This window comes from Saccopteryx bilineata, chromosome 1 (genome assembly GCF_036850765.1).
Source record: "Saccopteryx bilineata isolate mSacBil1 chromosome 1, mSacBil1_pri_phased_curated, whole genome shotgun sequence".
Taxonomy (NCBI): Eukaryota; Metazoa; Chordata; class Mammalia; order Chiroptera; family Emballonuridae; genus Saccopteryx; species Saccopteryx bilineata.
Window position 1 is genome coordinate 330,552,854 of NC_089490.1, and position 15,593 is coordinate 330,568,446.

General features: G+C 37.3%; 1 protein-coding gene across 2 annotated transcripts in view; it reads right to left on the reverse strand.

Annotated features, from left to right (window-relative positions):
- The window catches only part of FOLH1 (folate hydrolase 1), a 73,890-nt gene that overhangs the window by 26,735 nt on the left and 31,562 nt on the right, over positions 1 to 15,593 (reverse strand). For both annotated transcript variants that reach the window (XM_066248531.1, XM_066248522.1), the window contains exons 7-10: positions 14,752 to 14,845; positions 11,902 to 12,000; positions 11,371 to 11,456; positions 9,080 to 9,199 (exon numbers count right to left, since the gene is read on the reverse strand). In XM_066248531.1, the coding sequence (XP_066104628.1) occupies positions 9,080 to 9,199; positions 11,371 to 11,456; positions 11,902 to 12,000; positions 14,752 to 14,845 (399 nt within the window). The remainder of the gene's footprint in view (positions 1 to 9,079; positions 9,200 to 11,370; positions 11,457 to 11,901; positions 12,001 to 14,751; positions 14,846 to 15,593) is intronic.

Consider the following 15,593-nt stretch of genomic DNA (forward strand, 5'->3'; position numbering starts at 1 on the left):
AGCATTCCGGAGTTCCACACAAACTGAAAGCAAAAGGACTGTTATCACTTGAATCTGAGAGACGAGGGTGTGGAGGAAGGTACCGCAGCGACGCTCATTCAAGCCGCCAGGGAGTGCGCCCGCGGTGAGTCAGCCCATATACTTGGGAACCGCAAGCCGCTGCTCGCGGCCGCGAGCCCGCGAGCTGCCGCGAACCGCCACCGCAAGCTGCTGCGAGCCCCCGCGGAACCGCCACCGCGAGCTGCTGCGAGCCCCCGCGGAACCGCCACCACGAGCGGCCGCCACGAGCCGCCTTGCGCGCGCCCGGTCCGGTTGAGCACCGCTGGCGTTCCCAGCGGCCCGCACACTGCGAGTGGGGGTCGCCGGCCACCGGTGCCCTGAGCGCCCCATTCGCGCGCGTGCCTTGGGCATTCCACGCGCGCAGGGCGCCTTACTGGCCCGCACACCCAGGGGGCTCCATTATCCTGCGCCTGGTGTGGTCCAGCCGCCAGCGGCGGGGCGAGCGGGAGAGGCTTGGGAGATTCTCTCTGTGGGCGGGGCACCTCACCCAGCCATTCAAGCTAACAATCAAGCGTTGGGGGAGGGGTGCACGCAGACAGCCTAAAATACCTTCTGAAACACAGCTGCGACCCAATCACTGAAATTAGCTTAACCCATAAAATCTGCGCACCCTCGGTTCTAATTGATAAGATCTCTCTCAGTTCAGCGATCCAAGACAAGAGGCGTGATATTTTTTAGTGCCTCTCGCTAAAGGGGCGGGGGCAACTGCTGATTGATAGAGCCTCCATATTCAGGGATAAACGCTAACAAGAAGGACTTGGCAGATAATAAGGTCTATACTACACTAGTCGTAAGCAGAGACTAGTGCCTCTTCTTCCCTGCAAAAACAGGCTACAAAGTGTGGAAAGCCTGGGTTGAGAGGTCCAACTAAATAATAGGCGCTGAACAGTCACCTTGACAACAATTGACTCCCACCCCCGCCTGATTACACTGGAGGCCCTGACTCTCAGAGCCTTTCCCAAAGCCTTGCACTGAGGGGGGATAGAGTGGGGATTTCCCAGCTCTTTGAGCCTCTTACTCCCCAGGCAGAAGCAGTTACAGCCTTATAGCTGGATCACCAGGCTGCTAATTCAGAAAGGGGGGACTAGGAGAGAGAATCCAGGAAAGCAAACTCTCTCATCGTTGGACCCTGCAAACGCCAACAAGCCTTTACTTCCAGCAAGACTAAAGCCAATTATATGACATTGCCATAGAATCCCATCAACTGCAAATCCCTAACTAAGAGTGACACAGGGGCAGAGCCTGGGGTACAGAGTCACCGAATAGGAAGAGGGAGAGAAAACAAAAAGGAAGAAGTTAACCTCTCAAAATCAAGAAAAACCCACAGACTTTACAACTTGATCCACTAATTTTTTTGTTGTTGTTGTTGCTTGTTTGTTCTATCTTTTTGCCTTTATTTCCTCCACCTCGGTCCTTCTATTCTCTGCCCATCTTATGCTTCCCCTTTCTTGAACTACACTACCCATGAGTGTTGCATTTTATTTTTCTTCTTCATCCTCACCCTCCTTTAAGGTAATACTCCAAAACACTTAACTCTCACTCTCTCCTCTTTTGTTTTTTTTTTTTTGTCTTGCTTTATTTTGTTTTTTTCTATTTTATTTCATCCTTCGTTTTTCTCTTTTTCTTATTTTTTCCTTTCTATTCGTTTTTTCTTATCTCATTTTACTTTCCTCCCATATAATCCTCAATCACGAACAAATTAGTTAATTTGGGACTCAAGGCTTTTTTTTGGTTTTATTTCTCTTTTTTGCTTTTGTTTTTATTTTTTTTCTCTCTTGTTTGTTTATTTTTGTGGCATTTTGGGTCCTCCCAACCCAAGGTCTCCATTGTATTTAGTCTTCGCTCCACTTAATACAACAGATTTTTACTTATTATTTTTATTTTTTCTTCTTTATTATTCTTTTTTGGTCCTTTTTTCTGATTCCCTCTTATCCCTCTCATTATATCTCTTAGTTGACCATCACTTACAAGCAAATCATCTTATGCTTGTCTAAGATTTTCTTCTTTATTTTTATTTATTTTTTTTTTTGCATTTAGTAGGTCCCTACTCCCTTTTTTTGCCCCTTGAACTCTTCACCCCAAATCAGGCCCTCCATTATAGGCACGATATTTCCCTGAGGAGGGGAGAGGAGGGAAAGAGAAGAGAGAAAAAAGGGGGAAATAATAAATTATTACTGGTTTTTTTTGTGGGGTGTTTTACCCTTTTTTTTTTCTTTTTCTTTTTACTCTTTATTAATTCTAATTAGTGCTATCAATAAGACCACCCTCAGATGCCGATAAGAAAGAGGAAATCGAATATTATGGATACAAAAGAAAGAGAGGTAACACAAATAGATGTGGAAAAATCTATGGAGAAAAGACTTAACATATTGGAAGCCTTGGAGCTAAATGACAGAGAATTTAAACTAGAAATCTTAAAAATACTCAGAGATATACAAGAAAACACAGAAAGGCAATATAGGGAGATCAGAAAACAACTCAATGAACACAAAGAATATATTACCAAGGAAATTGAAACTATAAAAACAAATCAAACAGAAATGAAAAACTCAATTCACGAGCTGAAAAACGAGGTAACAAGCTTAGCTAACAGAACAGCCCAGATTGAAGATAGGATTAGTGAAATAGAAGACAAACAACTTGAGGCACAACAGAGAGAAGAAGAAAGAGACTCAAAAATAATAAAAAACGAGAAAGCCCTACAGGAATTGTCTGACTCCATCAGAAAGAATAACATAAGAATAATAGGTATATCAGAGGGAGAAGAGAAAGAAAATGGAATGGAGAATATACTCAAACAAATAATAGACGAGAACTTCCCAAGCCTGTGGAAGGAACTAAAGCCTCAAATTCAAGAAGCAAACAGAACACCAAGTTTTCTTAACCCCAACAAACCCACTCCAAGGCACATCATAATAAAGATGACACAAACCAATGACAAAGAAAAAATTCTCAAGGCAGCCAGGGAAAAGAAGAGTACAACATATAAAGGAAGGCCTATTAGATTATCATCAGATTTCTCAGCAGAAACTCTACAAGCTAGAAGAGAGTGGACCCCAATATTTAAAGCCCTGAAAGAGAGGAACTTTCAGCCAAGAATACTATACCCATCAAAGCTATCCTTCAAGTATGAAGGAGATATAAAAACATTCACAAATACAGAAAAGATGAGAGAATTTATCAACAGAAAGCCCCCACTCCAGGAAATACTAAGGGGGGTTTTCCAACCAGATTCAAAGAACAAAAGAAAACAACACCACAAGTAACAGCTCCACCAAGAACACAATAAAACCAAACTTAAACTGTGACAACAAAGGAAAAAAAGGGGGGAGAGGATGGAGATTAACAGTAGCAAAGGATGATGAAGTGCAGAAATACTTATAAGATAGGGTACTACAATGAATATGGTAGGTACCCTTTTCATTACTTAATGGTAACCACCCTTAAAAAAACCACCACAAAAACACTTGACTTAAAAAAGGTAGCAACAGAGGAAAGAAGTATGGAACACAAACAAACAAAAACAAATGATAGAAAAACAAAAGAGAAGAATCAAACTAGATACAAAACTAACAGAAAGCAATTTATAAAATGGCAGTAGGGAACCCACAAGTGTCAATAATTACACTAAATGTAAATGGATTAAACTTACCAATAAAAAGACACAGAGTAGCAGAATGGATTAAAAAAGAAAATCCAACTATATGCTGCCTACAAGAAACACATCTAAGCAACAAGGATAAAAACAAATTCAAAGTGAAAGGCTGGAAAACAATACTCCAAGCAAACAACACCCAAAAAAAAGCAGGTGTAGCAATACTCATATCTAATAATGCTGACTACAAGACAGAAAAAGTACTCAGAGACAAAAATGGTCATTTCATAATGATTAAGGGGAAGTTGAATCAAGAAGACATAACAATCCTTAATATATATGCACCAAACCAAGGAGCACCAAAATATATAAGACAGCTACTTATTGACCTTAAAACAAAAACTAACAAAAATACAATCATACTTGGAGACCTCAATACACCGCTGACGGCTCTAGATTGGTCATCCAAACAGAGAATCAATAAAGATATAGTGGCCTTAAACGAAATACTAGAACACCTGGATATGATAGACATCTACAGGACACTTCATCCCAAAGCGACAGAGTATACATTTTTCTCTAGTGTACATGGAACATTCTCAAGAATTGACCATATGTTGGGCCACAAAGACAATATCAGCAAATTTAGAAAAATTGAAATTGTACCAAGCATATTTTCTGATCATAAAGCCCTGAAACTAGAATTCAACTGCAAAAAAGAGGGGGAAAAACCCACAAAAATGTGGAAACTAAACAACATACTTCTAAAAAATGAATGGGTCAAAGAAGAAATAAGTGCAGAGATCAAAAGATATATACAGACAAATGAAAATGAAAATACGACATATCAGAATCTCTGGGATGCAGCAAAAGCAGTAATAAGAGGAAAGTTCATATCACTTCAGGCCTATATGAACAAACAAGAGAGAGCCGAAGTAAACCACTTAACTTCACACCTTAAGGAACTAGAAAAAGAAGAACAAAGACAACCCAAAACCAGCCGAAGAAAGGAGATAATAAAAATCAGAGCAGAAATAAATGAAATAGAGAACAGAAAAACTATAGAAAAAATCAATAAAACAAGGAGCTGGTTCTTTGAAAAGATCAATAAAATTGACAAACCCTTGGCAAGACTCACCAAGGAAAAAAGACACAGGACTCAAATAAATAAAATCCAAAATGAAAGAGGAGAGATCACCACAGACATCATAGAAATACAAAGAATTATTGTAGAATACTATGAAAAATTATATGCCACCAAATACAACAACCTAGAAGAAATGGATAAATTCCTAGAACAATACAACCTTCCTAGACTGAGTCATGAAGAAGCAGAAAGCCTAAACAGACCAATCAGCAAGGAGGAAATAGAAAAAACTATTAAAAATCTCCCCAAAAATAAAAGTCCAGGCCCAGACGGTTATACTAGTGAATTCTATCAAACATTCAAAGAAGACTTGGTTCCTATTCTACTCAAAGTCTTCCAAAAAATTGAAGACGAAGCAATACTTCCAAATACATTTTATGAGGCCAACATAACCCTCATACCAAAACCTGGCAAGGATGGCACAAAGAAAGAAAACTACAGACCAATATCTCTAATGAATACAGATGCTAAAATACTAAACAAAATACTGGCAAACCGAATACAACAACATATTAAAAAAATAATACATCATGATCAAGTGGGATTCATCCCAGAATCTCAAGGATGGTTCAACATACGCAAAACGGTTAACGTAATACACCATATCAACAAAACAAAGAACAAAAACCACATGATCTTATCAATAGATGCAGAAAAGGCTTTTGATAAAATACAACACAATTTTATGTTTAAGACTCTCAACAAAATGGGTATAGAAGGAAAATATCTCAACATGATAAAGGCCATATATGATAAACCATCAGCCAACATCATATTAAACGGCATAAAACTGAGGACTTTCTACCTTAAATCAGGAACAAGACAGGGTTGTCCACTCTCTCCACTCTTATTCAACGTGGTGCTAGAAGTTCTGGCCAGAGCAATCAGACAAGACAAAGAAATAAAAGGCATCCATATCGGAAAAGAAGAAGTAAAGCTATCACTTTTTGCTGATGATATGATCCTATACATCGAAAACCCGAAGGACTCCACAAAAAGATTATTAGAAACAATAAACCAATACAGTAAGGTCGCAGGATACAAAATTAACATACAAAAGTCCATAGCCTTTCTATATGCCAACAATGAAATATTAGAAAACGAACTCAAAAAAATAATCCCCTTCACGATTGCAACAACAAAAATAAAATACCTAGGAATAAACATAACAAAGAACGTAAAGGACCTATATAATGAAAATTACAAAGCATTGTTAAGGGAAATCGAAAAAGATACAATGAGATGGAAAAATATTCCTTGTTCTTGGATAGGAAGAATAAATATAATCAAAATGGCCATATTACCCAAAGCAATATACAAATTTAATGCAATTCCCATCAAAATCCCTATGAGATTTTTTAAAGAAATGGAACAAAAAATCATCAGATTTATATGGAACTATAAAAAACCCCGAATAGCCAAAACAATCCTAAGGAAAAAGAATGAAGCTGGGGGCATTACAATACCTGACTTTAAACTATATTATAGGGCCACGATAATTAAAACAGCATGGTATTGGCAGAAAAATAGACACTCAGACCAATGGAACAGAATAGAAAGCCCAGAAATAAAACCACATATATATGGTCAAATAATCTTTGATAAAGGGGCCAACAACACACAATGGAGAAAAGAAAGCCTCTTCAACAAATGGTGTTGGGAAAACTGGAAAGCCACATGCAAAAGAATGAAACTCGACTACAGCCTGTCCCCGTGTACTAAAATTAATTCAAAATGGATCAAAGACCTAAATATAAGACCTGAAACAATAAAGTACATAGAAGAAGACATAGGTACTAAAATCATGGACCTGGGTTTTAAAGAACATTTTATGAACTTGACTCCAATGGCAAGAGAAGTGAAGGCAAAGATAAATGAATGGGACTACATCAGAATTAAAAGTTTTTGCTCAGCAAGAGAAACTGATATCAAAATAAACAGACAACCAACTATATGGGAACTGATATTTTCAAACGACAGCTCAGATAAGGGCCTAATATCCAAAATTTACAAAGAACTCATAAAACTCAACAACAAACAAACAAGCAATCCAATAAAAAAATGGGAAGAGGACATGAACAGACACTTCTCCCAGGAAGAGATACAAATGGCCAACAGATATATGAAAAGATGCTCAGCTTCATTAGTTATTAGAGAAATGCAAATCAAAACTACAATGAGATACCACCTCACCCCTGTTAGATTAGCTATTATCAACAAGACGGGTAATAGCAAATGTTGGAGAGGCTGTGGAGAAAAAGGAACCCTCATTCACTGTTGGTGGAACTGTAAAGTAGTACAACCATTATGGAGGAAAGTATGGTGGTTCCTCAAAAAACTGCAAATAGAACTACCTTATGACCCAGCAATCCCTCTACTGGGTATATACCCCAAAACCTCAGAAACATTGATACGTGAAGACACATGTAGCCCCATGTTCATTGCAGCACTGTTCACAGTGGCCAAGACATGGAAACAACCAAAAAGCCCTTCAATAGAAGACTGGATAAAGAAGATGTGGCACATATACACTATGGAATACTACTCAGCCATAAGAAATGATGACATCAGATCATTTACAGCAAAATGGTGGGATCTTGATAACATTATAAGGAGTGAAATAAGCAAAGCAGAAAAAAACAAGAACTACATGATTCCATACATTGGTGGAACATAAAAATGAGACTAAGAGACATGGACAAGAGTGTGGTGGTTACCAAGGGTGGGGGGGGAGGGAGGACATGGGAGGGAGGGAGGGAGAGTTAGGGGGAGGGGGAGGGGCACAGAGAACTAGATAGAGGGTGACGGAGGACAATCTGACTTTGGGCGAGGGGTTTGCAACATAATTTGATGACAAAATAACCTAGACATGTTTTCTTTGAATATATGCAACCTGATTTATTAATGTCATCCCATTACCATTAATAAAAATTTATTAAAAAAAAAATGTAATATAGTGTTATCATTGAATAAAAATAAAACATATAAAAAATATATAATATAGCTGTGTGGGAGAAAAATAAAGCCCCGTTATCCTTCATTTTAAAGAGAGATGCTGTGGTTTCGTGGGCTGGTAGCCTACAGTTCGGTTTCAGCCCTGGTTCTCTGACTCGGCCGCACACCAGCTTTATAACCCTAAGTGAGTTACTTGATTCTGTAAACCTTGGATAGCTTTTTTATAAAATGAGAACCAAAATAACCAGGTAAACTTCTCCCTGGTTGCTATGAGTTCAAAATAGATAGCATATGTGAAAACACCATTTCTCTGAGAAAATAAGGACCATGCAGACTTAACATATTTTTACCATTGTTTGTATTGGTGCTAAAATGATGGACATTTACAGACCCTAGATACCTTGTCTGCAGGGTCAGTAAACAGAGTAAACTTTCTGCATTCATTGTATTTATATAATAATTATTTTTAAAAGCAACTATTCTTTTATTATTTATTTATTATTATTTTATTGATTTCAGAGAGAGAGAGAAGGGGACAGAGGAAGGAGTGGGAAATATCAACACATAGTAGTTACTTCTTGTGTGTGCCTTGACCAGGCAAGCCTGGGGTTTCAAATCAGCGACTTCAAAAGTGCAGGTCAATGCTTTATCCACTGTACTACCACAGGTTGGGCACAAAAGCAACTACTTGAACTAACACTTACTTTGGTTTTTATATGAAGATTCTAAAATGGCTGGAGTAATGGTGCTAAGAGAATAAACCTGAATTCTGGAGAGCAATCCAAAGCTGGGGGTTTGAGCGTGCAGACATTAAATTTTTGACAGTATCCTATTAGGCAAGAAAACCAGTAATTTTCTGAATGGGCTTTGATCTCTTTGGTTACTTAGTGCAATTGACTGGAGGGATGAGGCTGGGAGAGGCCAAGAATCTTCTGCTCACAGTTCTCAGACCAGGAAGCTTTGCCTCATTACCTAATTCCGGTGTGTACTTTTCAGTGAGGAAACCATCTCTATCTTCTCAGTAGCCAAGAGTGACCACTAACAGTGTAATTAATTTATTTCAGGTCATAGTTTAATATATAAATATCAATAAAGCAAATATTACTATATAAGTACAAAAATAAATAAGTGATATAATCAACTAACCAACATAAGTAATACATATAGTCACAGCTTATTGAAAGCTATTTTATGATACCACTAAGTACTCTATGCTACTCAGACGACATAGTTTGTATGTCACAGAAACCTATGAAGTGGCATTTTTACACTCAACAGAGAACTAAACTGAGACTCAGAGAAGTACTCTTTGTTTAAATTACCTTCTTTTTTCAGAACTCCAAAACTCCTCACAATTTCATGAACAACAGCTGCTCCACTTTGTGGGTCAATGCCACCAAATACCCATGAATCACGGTGCCCTCCAAGAATGACATATCTGTCTAGAAAGCATTATTGCAAAATTACTTGTCATTTCTGGTCAATAATATAGTATACTGCAAATGACACAAGAACACCTAAACACTGAGCAATAAAATTCAAAAGAAGACAGCAAGGTTCCTGAAGACTTGTGTAAATACATTAAGTATTTTGTTCTGATTTTGCTGTACAAAGAAAATATAAAAGTGACAAGCAAATGTTTAGTATTATAGTAATTATAAATAAATACATAATGACAATCAAGTCTAAAATTATCCTATTTACATCTTTATATTATTTTCTATTACTCCTCTCTTATCTACTTAGCACTATTTCCAGTATTTTCGGATTAAGAGAACACAATGGCCACATATTAAGTTCTCCACTTCCTACTCCTCCTATTTATTTTTAAGATACAAGTCAAAGATTTTGCCCTTTATGAACCATTCCTATTCTCCACAGGGAGAGAGAATTGCTGCCCTCCTCAGCCCTCAAAGGAATCTTTTCATATCTGAAAAAGCATTTACTACACTTAAATGTACGGTCCCCTTCCCAACAATGAGATCCTTGTTCCTGGACGCTGTCTTTATTATCCCACTATCCCCAAAGCTTAGCACAGAGCTGGCACAAAATAGGGATTTGGTAAGATTCAACAAAGAGCCCGTTGTATATTGTTTAGTTTTCATTGGAAGCATATCAACGTTATTGATCACTGAAGGAAAGCACTGGCTGCATGTAAGAAAGATAAACAGTTTAATTGGATCTGTTTTGGTAAAAATATACAACCCATAATTTCTAAAGAACTAGAACATAATGAAATCAGACTCTTTTATAATATGTATTAATACCCAAGTCATCTAAAATCCTATGGAAATTATGTATCCATATATTTCATCAACTTCAATAAAACAATGTAAAAAATTCATTATTTCAAGGTTACGTTAATCTTCTAAGAGTGCTATATTTTACAGGGGCTCCTCGTCTACCGTGGGGGTTAGGTTCCAGAACCCCCTGCGATAGGCGAAAATCTGCGAAGTAGCGACCTTTTATTTATTTTATTATTTATATTTTTAAGGCTTTATAAACCCTCCCCACACTCTTATAAAGCTTTCTCACACTGTTATTAACCTTTCCTACACTCTCATAAAAACTTCCTATGCTCTTAAACACTTTTTACACTCTTAAATCTACGTAATTCTAACAACGTATAAAATTCTATATGAGTACTCACCAGTGAATATTCTACAACTTTAATGATGAAGGTGATTTCAATATTTTAGGCTAGAAAATGCTTATTTTAACGTAAAAATAATTAAAATAATAAATACATAAAACTACCTAATATACTGCAAAATCCTGTGATATAGCAGATATAGCAAAAAATCTGCGATACAAAATTAGGTATATACAATTTAAAAATCTGCGATATACAAGGAGGCCATGCAAAGTGAACCACAATATGGCGAGGGACGACTATATATAGATATTTGCACATAGTTATCATGAAGATATTTCCCCATGTAAAACTGTGTGGTAAACAAATCCAGAAAACTCAGAGAAAACACCTAGATCCCTTCTCTCCCTGCCCATCTTTCCTTTTTTTTTTTTTCCTTTGTGACAGAGACAGAGAGAGACAGATAGAGGAACAGATAGGGACAGACAGACAGGAAGGGAGAGAGATGAGAAGCATTGATTCTTCATTGCAGCACCTTAGTTGTTCATTGATTGCTTTCTATATATGCATTGTCCAGGTGGCTACAGCAGACGGAGGGACCCCTTGCTCAAGCCAGTGACCTTGGGCTCAAGCTGGTGAGCCTTGCTTAAACCAGATGAGCCTGCACTCAAGCTGGTGACCTCAAGGTTTCGAACCTGGGTCCTCCGTGTCCCAGTTCGATGCTCTATCCACTGTGAGACCACCTGGTCAGGCCCTGACCATCTTTCTTTGACCCTCTAAGTAAACGTACACACTTTATCACCAAACTAGGTCATTGACCAACATAGCCCCACCATTTACTTTTCATTTTTTAACAGCATATATCACAATACAAAGTTACTTTATATTTATGTATTTTGTGTTTATGTTAGTTCCATTAGAGCAAATCATTGCTTTGCTTTGTTCACCTGATAGCCCCAGAGCTCCGAGCAGCACCGGGCACAGAAGAGTTGTTCCTTTGATATTTGCTGATTAACTTACCGGGTTCCACTGCTCCTCTGAGAATTCCAATCACATTGTAAATTCCTGTCACCTTGTTGTTGGAGTGGATGTGCATCTTGACTTTTCTAATAAAAACATACAAGACACATTTGAAAAAATACCAGTTAACAGATGACCACCCATGATTTTTAAATATTACATCGTTGTTTAAAAGATTTCTAACAGTACATAGGCAAAAATTACTTTGATCAACTGTCTAAATGTAATGATATATGTGTCCAATTATAATGATGTAAAATCTCCCACCTAGGCCTTGGCCAGTTGCTCAGTGGTGGAGAATTGACCAGGCATGTGGATATTCTGGGGTTGATTTCTGGTCAGAGCACATAGGAGAAGCAACTATTTGCTTCTCCACCCCACACCTCTCACTTAGAAAAAAAGAAAAAAAATATCTCCAAACTGTCATTTTGTTTTCTGTTGTTACTAGACAGGTTTTACTTTTTTAGTCATCTTCTGTGATATTTTTTTAAAAGGCTTTTTATCCCCCCTAAATAAATATTGTCTCTTAACTGTGTAGAAAAGTTTCCAGTAAAGCCAGGTCCAACATTGTAGGGCACTCTGAGACTTCCTTTCCAGCTGCTATCTGGTGGTGCTGATCCACCCATTTTTCTGTTAACATGAAAAGAACTATTAGCTGAAGGAAACTTTGAAGTTATAAGTGAAAATGTCATTGAACTTGTTTTCTTGGGTGTCTGTTCATAATAGCTTCCATGAGTCAACAATAGTGCAAAGTACTTTGCATATGACATGCCATTTAAATCCTTACTACAACTCTTATGAAGTCAGTGCTATCATCCCCACTTCATAGACAAGGAGCCTGAGGCTTCGAGACAGTAGGTAACACAGCAAAGTCCAGCAGCCAAGAAGGGGTATAGCTGAGATTCAAATATTTGTTAAGAATTCAAACTCTGTGTTACAGTTTCCAATAGTAAACCATGTGAAAAACTGTCTTCCAGACATGCTCTAGAGACAGGCTTGATGTCAAATGTTCTAGGATTTTCCACCATTATGTTATTTCTTCCATTAATAAATACATTCAAAAATATGTGGATGGTCATCCTTTACAAAGACACTTTCACACATATATTAGTGAGAGAGGAAGAGCAAGAAAAAATTTTACTTCAACCAGCAGTCCTTAAAAGTTGCACACATTTTTTTTTTTAATTCGGAAAGGTAGAAAGATCCTAACAGATCAGTCAGCACATGCCACGACCCTAGTTAGCTCGTAGCAGGGAACTAAGAAAGAGAGATAATGTATTATATATAGAATGTAGGCTTCTTGCCAGACTACTTCAACATATCCTCCTGTACTGTATGAAAGACGATGACTGACTTTTTCTTGCTATGAGCATGGAAACCAAATATACCTTTGCTAGACAGCAGCAGATAAAAGAATAGGGTTCAGGACAAACTTGAGAGTGAAAAACATCAGCTTTCTCCTTTTCTGTGCCTGCACTCAAGTGCTTGTCCCCTTCCTACATATTTGAGAAAATGTAACTCACCTTGACCTAGAATTGATTGCACACCCAATACTAAACTAATTGATAAGATTATCTTCCCATTAAAAGATAATTATAAGTAATATTCTGTTTTAAAATGCTCTATCAGGTAAATGCTTATTTTCCTTTTTCTTATCTCACTAGGAAGTTTGGTAAATAAATAAGTTAAAGTAATATTCTATTAAATTTATCTACTTACAATAAAATTTCACAGACAAAGCACCAAGTACCATGAATGGGCATTTTATATTGGAAAAAAGCACAACAATAGTTAAAACAGCAAAGAAGTATGCAAAAACATTATAAAAGGCAACAGAAGAAAAATATACTCATATGCTTGGTTATACACAAGATAGTTCTACAATGACCTATTGTACACTAGTAACATTGAATGTCTTTGGGATGGAAATGAGTAAAAAGGGAAACTTTTTACTGTATATCCCTTTGAATTTTGAATTGTGTAAGTGTATTTCCTTTTACATATTCCAATTACACTATACATTGTTCTGAAATCTGCTTTTGCCATTTAATAGTATACAGCATATGTATGTTTCCATATCATTAAATATTCTTATTTTAATGGCTTCAAGGACTATCATGTATTTCAAGCTGGTAATGTACTTGACTTCTTATCAATTATTGAAAATTTGTGTAGTTTATCGTTTTCCACTATTAGAAATAATGCTAAAATCACTTTCATCTTTTTTTAATTGTGATTTTTAATTTATTGTGTTGACATGATTTCAAATGTATCATGAATATTTAGACTCTATTTGTAAACATGTTTAGACAAATGCATAATCCATGGTGCCCTAAAATCTGTGCCCAACCCTGAATCCTAATATATGTGGTAAAGCTAAGGGCCCCCAAGATAAAAAGACCAAGGTACTATTCCCTAATGTGCCCTTAAATTGGAAAGATACCTCCAGCTCTCTGATGTCGGCCTCCTCACCCATAAAAACAAGGGCACTGCACCAGGTTACATACAGTTTTCTTACAGTCACTAAAATAAATGATCAAGAATGTCTTGAACTCAAAGTAAAAAAGAGACAAACTGGCCATACACTGTGGTACCTACCAAGTCTCCTTTCAGAGAAATCAGAATTCTCTCTGTCCTAAAGGACAACGAAGAAGAAGGGACATGCAGATAGGAGAAAGTAGGGCAAGAGAGGGAACTGAGTTACCTTGCCAGGCTAAGCAATAACACACTTGGAGACTTTTCAATAATCAAAGCACGGGGGAAGAGGAATAGAGGTGAAAACAAAATGAGAAGTGCTCTCAGTGCGTTATTCCAGGTCCTCCAAGAAGTTGACAGAAAGAGGATTAAATGAGTAAGACATTCATTAGCAGAAAGAACCACGAGGAAAATAGCACAGAGCACAGAGAAAGCTGAGAAAGCCATCCCACTGATATGCAGGTTTGGTACGGGGTAAAGAGAAAGGGAAGGAAGAAGAGAGTGGTGGGTGTTAGCATCTAGCTGAGCAAGGATGTCAGAGAGTCCTGAGCTCTCCATAATGGACCTGGTTAAGTGTCTCTGATGCACAGTCACTGACTGGGAACATCTATGGGAAGCATGGCCATGACACAAACAGACAGATGCATTTCAAAGCACTGTAGCAATTAATCAATTATGCTCCCTGCATTTGGAGATCTAAAAGGCTCATTTTTATGGCTGTCACACATTCCATAACAATAGTGAAGTAAATTCTGAACAGAAACCATTATTCTATAAAATGGTGAAAAAAGGGATGCTTCAGCTACCTCAGAAAATTTTAATATCAAATAATGGGGATAAAAGCTTAAAAGTTGAAGACTGCCAATAAAGAGAATTGTGCCATCTGCTTGTTTCTTACAAACTTACTCCAGGATCTTCTGTGCATCATAGTATCCAATAGGATGAACAGGAATACTTGGAAGACCCACAACCTCTGGGATTTCACGTCTATAAGCATATTCTGAAAAAAAGTTGAACATGCATCTAATAAAAATTTAGTCCTTTTCAAAATATTTTCTGTAAGTCATGTTAAACATAATATCATATTGCACTACTAGAATTGTTAAAATAAAAAGATCATTTCAAACGTTAGCAAGAATGTAGAGCAACTAAAACTCATATACTGCTTGTGAGAGTGTAAAACTACATAGTTATCCTATCTTTTTTTAAAAAGCAATGTTAAACATGGACCTGGCCCATTAGCTCAGTTGGTTAGAGCATTGTTCCAAAACACTAAGGTTGAGGGTTTGATCCTCAGTCAGGGCAGATATGGGAAACAACCAATGAATGAATAAATGTGAAACAGTAAATGAATGATTCCTTCCCTCTCTCTTCCTCTGTTTCTGTCCCTTCCTCTCTCTATCTCTCCAAAATCAATAAAAAAAAGAAAAAGAAAAGTGATATAAAACAGAAATGTGCTCTATGGCACAGCAATTCCACTCTTTGATATATACCCCCAAAAGATGAAAACATATCATATGTCCCCAAAAAGACCTGCACAAATTGCTTAGAGTAGCCCCATTTATGTTAGCCAAATACTGAACACTGTCCAGGTGTCTGTCAACAGGGGAATGAATAAATAATCTATAGTATTGTCCCACAATACAATGTTACTCAGCAATCGAAAGGAACAAATTGCTAATACACACAACAACATACGTAAATCTTAAGTCATTACTGTGAGTAAAAACAGCAAGACACAAAAAATA